The 3,807-nt window shown below is 35.1% G+C and overlaps 1 protein-coding gene across 1 annotated transcript; it reads right to left on the bottom strand.

Annotated features, from left to right (window-relative positions):
• Positions 1-2,133: 2,133 nt before the first annotated feature.
• On the bottom strand, positions 2,134-3,325 carry LOC124363575. The gene has a single exon (XM_046818831.1). The coding sequence runs from the start codon at positions 3,323-3,325 to the stop codon at positions 2,984-2,986; it is 342 nt and encodes a 113-aa protein (XP_046674787.1). The 3' UTR covers positions 2,134-2,983.
• Between the last annotated feature and the right edge of the window lie 482 nt (positions 3,326-3,807).

The raw sequence follows: 3,807 nt of genomic DNA, 5'->3' as shown, positions 1-3,807 counted from the left end.
TCACAGATCACAAATCACATTTGTATATAGACTTTCTAGAAATATGCCTTTTACAATTTCCGTCATGATAGAATTCTCAGAAATATTCGCATATCTCGACCGATTATGACTCCCAAACTCCAAAATGCTTCACGTTCAAAAATATATATTTTTATGATCTTATACATTATAATGCGGGCTTCTGAACACAATACAGACCCTAATTTCTAACTCATTCGTACTAAATTTGTAACAGAATATTACTTACACATGTCTTAAATATGTTCATTGGCCGAACTCATTCAACTAACAGATTAAGATGGTGATCGTTTGATTTTGTACTAAAATATATTGATACAAAATATAAGAATTTAATAACTAACTATTCATTTATTAACCATCAATTTGAAAATGGTTAAAATTATCTTAAGTGAATAGTAATTAATTGTAGGAAAAAGGTAGAAAATAGTTAATTTAGAGTTGTTATAACGTGCACAATATCTTCAAGCGCATATTAGTTTTTTTTATATCATATTGGGTTTAAAGATAGCGGCCGCACAGAATTTTGAAGAGTGCACGATAATATAGAAACGTTATGAGTAAAAACGAACGTTAACGTATTGTCTGACCGATTTCAAACAAATTGCACAATTTTATTTCATATACTCTGATTTTTTTAAGCAGGCCATATCAATTTATTATTAAGCGACCGAGGATTTGACTGCAACTCACAAAGAAACTATATATTACGAATCAACCAAATCACTTAACGGGTGATCGTGTGCAAGGATAAGATATTTTTGTACTGTTTTTATGTAGTATTTTCTATACAGTTAGCGCATTTTATGTTTGACTAGATACTCGCGACCTAGCTAATCACTTAAGGTATTAAAATCGATTTTGGGTTTGAAAAATATGCTTGATATTACATTAATAGTTGTTTAAAATAGCTTAACTGAATATAGAAAAGGAGATACGTTTGTTTTCGTTCCACATGAAATTACCGACATTCAAATTAGCAAATTTAGGCATTTTGTAATCAGGCCCATATAATGACGAATGAAGGTAAAATTTTAAAATTTTCACAGAATGTACATGAGTTTTTTTATGTATAAACATATCTGATTTTGTTAGGAATACATTATTTAAAACATTTTATTTAATTAAAATATATAATTTCCTTTATTCACAAATGAATAAAACCATTGTTTACGAATACATTTTCCTATTTTAAATTCCTGTAAGTTCACGAAAAGTGATAAAAAGGTTGTCCAATTTTTCTGTATTCAAGGGATATATCTTAAAGATCTATAAATTCATAACAATAATTATTACCAAGCCAAAAGTAGATTGCACCTTAACACCACCGTCTCACTCCAAACATAATCGTTTTAAAACATTGCTATGTTATAAACTTCGTTGTGTTATAAATACCGACGATCAAAGTTTGTTAAATTTGGTTTCAATGCAAAAACTACGAATTTGTATGGCAACTTTGAATAGCAGCTAAATTACAATAAATGATTTGACAAGCGAACAGTACTAAGTTAATCAAGTACCGTACTTGTACAAGTTTTGTGTTGTTAATCGTAATGCTTTTTTATCCCCTCACTCTAGTAAGAATTCGCAAAAGTCAAAACCTTTGAAGTTAATAGGCTAAAAACATAATACATACAAAATAAAAAAATCATCTAAACGAAGAAAACTTTTTGAATTATGTTTCCAATATTCCAATTGCGCTCTAAATTAACAACTACAGTTCAATTATTCGCACTTGAAAGGAAATTGTTTAATTGCAATCGTTTTCACAAGAAATTATAATAATATTTATTATATGTAGTCTATAAACAAATTTGAGTTATGAACTTTATGTTCTAAGTTAGTTTCGTTCCTTACGCATATTCACATTTTTTTATACAAATCACAATACATTTTCTAAGAAAAGATGCTACGAAATTAGCTATTATTGAGTGCTGAAAACTGACAAGTGAAAAAAATGGAATTTTCTTACAACTGCGTAAGTAGCATCTTTTTAAATAAAAATATAAACCAGCTCGTATTAAACAAACGTAAACGTATTGAGTACACGTTATTTATTTACAATATTTTCTAAATGAACTGCTGTAAATACTGAACTTCGTTACGATTCTCTCTTTTAACTCAGTTACCTCATCTGAATGAAACCAAAATAATGTTAGTTTCATTAACAAAGCATACTGTAGTGTAATCATAACAAAACATAAAGAACTGCTCTACAACGATAAGGTTGTTGAATGTGCCGAAAAATAGAGTAGATTCAGCGTACTTTCTATTCATGAGAGAAGGGAAAGAGCAAGCTGGCTGTTACTGTATATTGCGGGGGGTTGGAGCAGTGCGGCGCGGCGGGGCACAATATTCGCCAACCCCGCACCAGGGCGAGCGTCGCGACGGGCTACGCGCCGGAGGCTGTATGGTCGCAATTTATCGCAGGCCGGTATTATTGCAGACCGCAGATGTTATAACTGGGGCCAAGCTTGTTTTACTGACGCCCTCCGCTGCTATAATAACCCGGCTCTGTTTAATTGCGTAGTTAAATCAGCCCTTTCATTAGTTGGCCGGCACGGCGCGTTGTCTGTTACAACACTCAGTGTTTGCTGTTTTTGTGTAAATGAAGTGATTCAATGTGATTTACCCAACCCTTTTACAGTGTTTTCAACGTGTTAAACATTAATAGCTAACGTTTGTTGGGAATAAGGTCCAAAACACTCTCCCATATGGTGATTCGTGTACTTGCGCAATAGAACTGTGAGTTGTAAACAAACCGCTTAAGTTTCCGTGGTAAAGTTAGAATTTTAATTCAGTCACTTAATTACATCGTCAATTCACTTATTTTTGTTGCTTTTGTCAAGGATTGGCATATCACGGTACTTCAAGTTCGAGAGCTTGCGGTCTACAAAGCAAGGAAATATTGTTGCTTACAGATTTTGCTTTATGAAAGGTGTAAAATAGTGAAACTAAATGTAAGTTAAGGTCGGTGGAGTGCGGACCTGTCATGGAAGGTCATGGTGGTAGACCGGCGAGGAGGATGCATAGTGCGGAACAGCTCATTGTGCCCCTCGGACAAGTAGCGGTGCAGTTTGGTCCGAGAGTCGGCCGTCAGCTCGAGGTTCAGGTCCAGGTCCCAGTCTAGGGGGACGAGGTGGTCACCATCGTAGTGGACGCACTGCCACTGCATTAACACCTCCGACCGACCACGTCCCGACACCGACTGAGCTGGCCTTATCCTCCACACGCCCGCGCCGCCGCTGTCTCCGTCACCATGGCAACGCGCGACAACAACACGTGCTCTCGCAACAGATGGTCTCATCTGTTGTATCCAGCGATGGTTCTATTGAATGAAATTGAGAATATATATAAATAAAATCATGTTTACCGCCAAGTAATCATGTCTATCGCACATTTCCCCCAATATTTATATAAAAGAATTTGAGCAAAATTCAATTAATTTAATTCTAACTGGGGATTTGGTGGAGGTAGGCTACTTAAATGACAATTTCATCCTATATTCCCATGCAGAATCTTAACAAAATATTTTCCCCCAGATAAATGGCGTTTCCTCCTCCATTCACCTAACCATCCAGATAGAGGTTTAAATCAAGCTTCCCTTTTTATACGTTTGTGTAGTAGGTATAGGACCGTCCTTCATGTATTCAGTGCCCAGAGTTAAAAATTAAAACAACAGCACTACTGTTATGGGTCACGTGTTTATTTTTTCACACGTGGTAACCTTTGTATTAGTATTATATTTGTTTATGTTTTGACAAGTTTTGCCAGTCGTGCATACACATT

Source organism: Homalodisca vitripennis, chromosome 5 (genome assembly GCF_021130785.1).
Source record: "Homalodisca vitripennis isolate AUS2020 chromosome 5, UT_GWSS_2.1, whole genome shotgun sequence".
Classification (NCBI taxonomy): domain Eukaryota; kingdom Metazoa; phylum Arthropoda; class Insecta; order Hemiptera; family Cicadellidae; genus Homalodisca; species Homalodisca vitripennis.
This window is presented reverse-complemented; position numbering and strand designations above follow the sequence as displayed.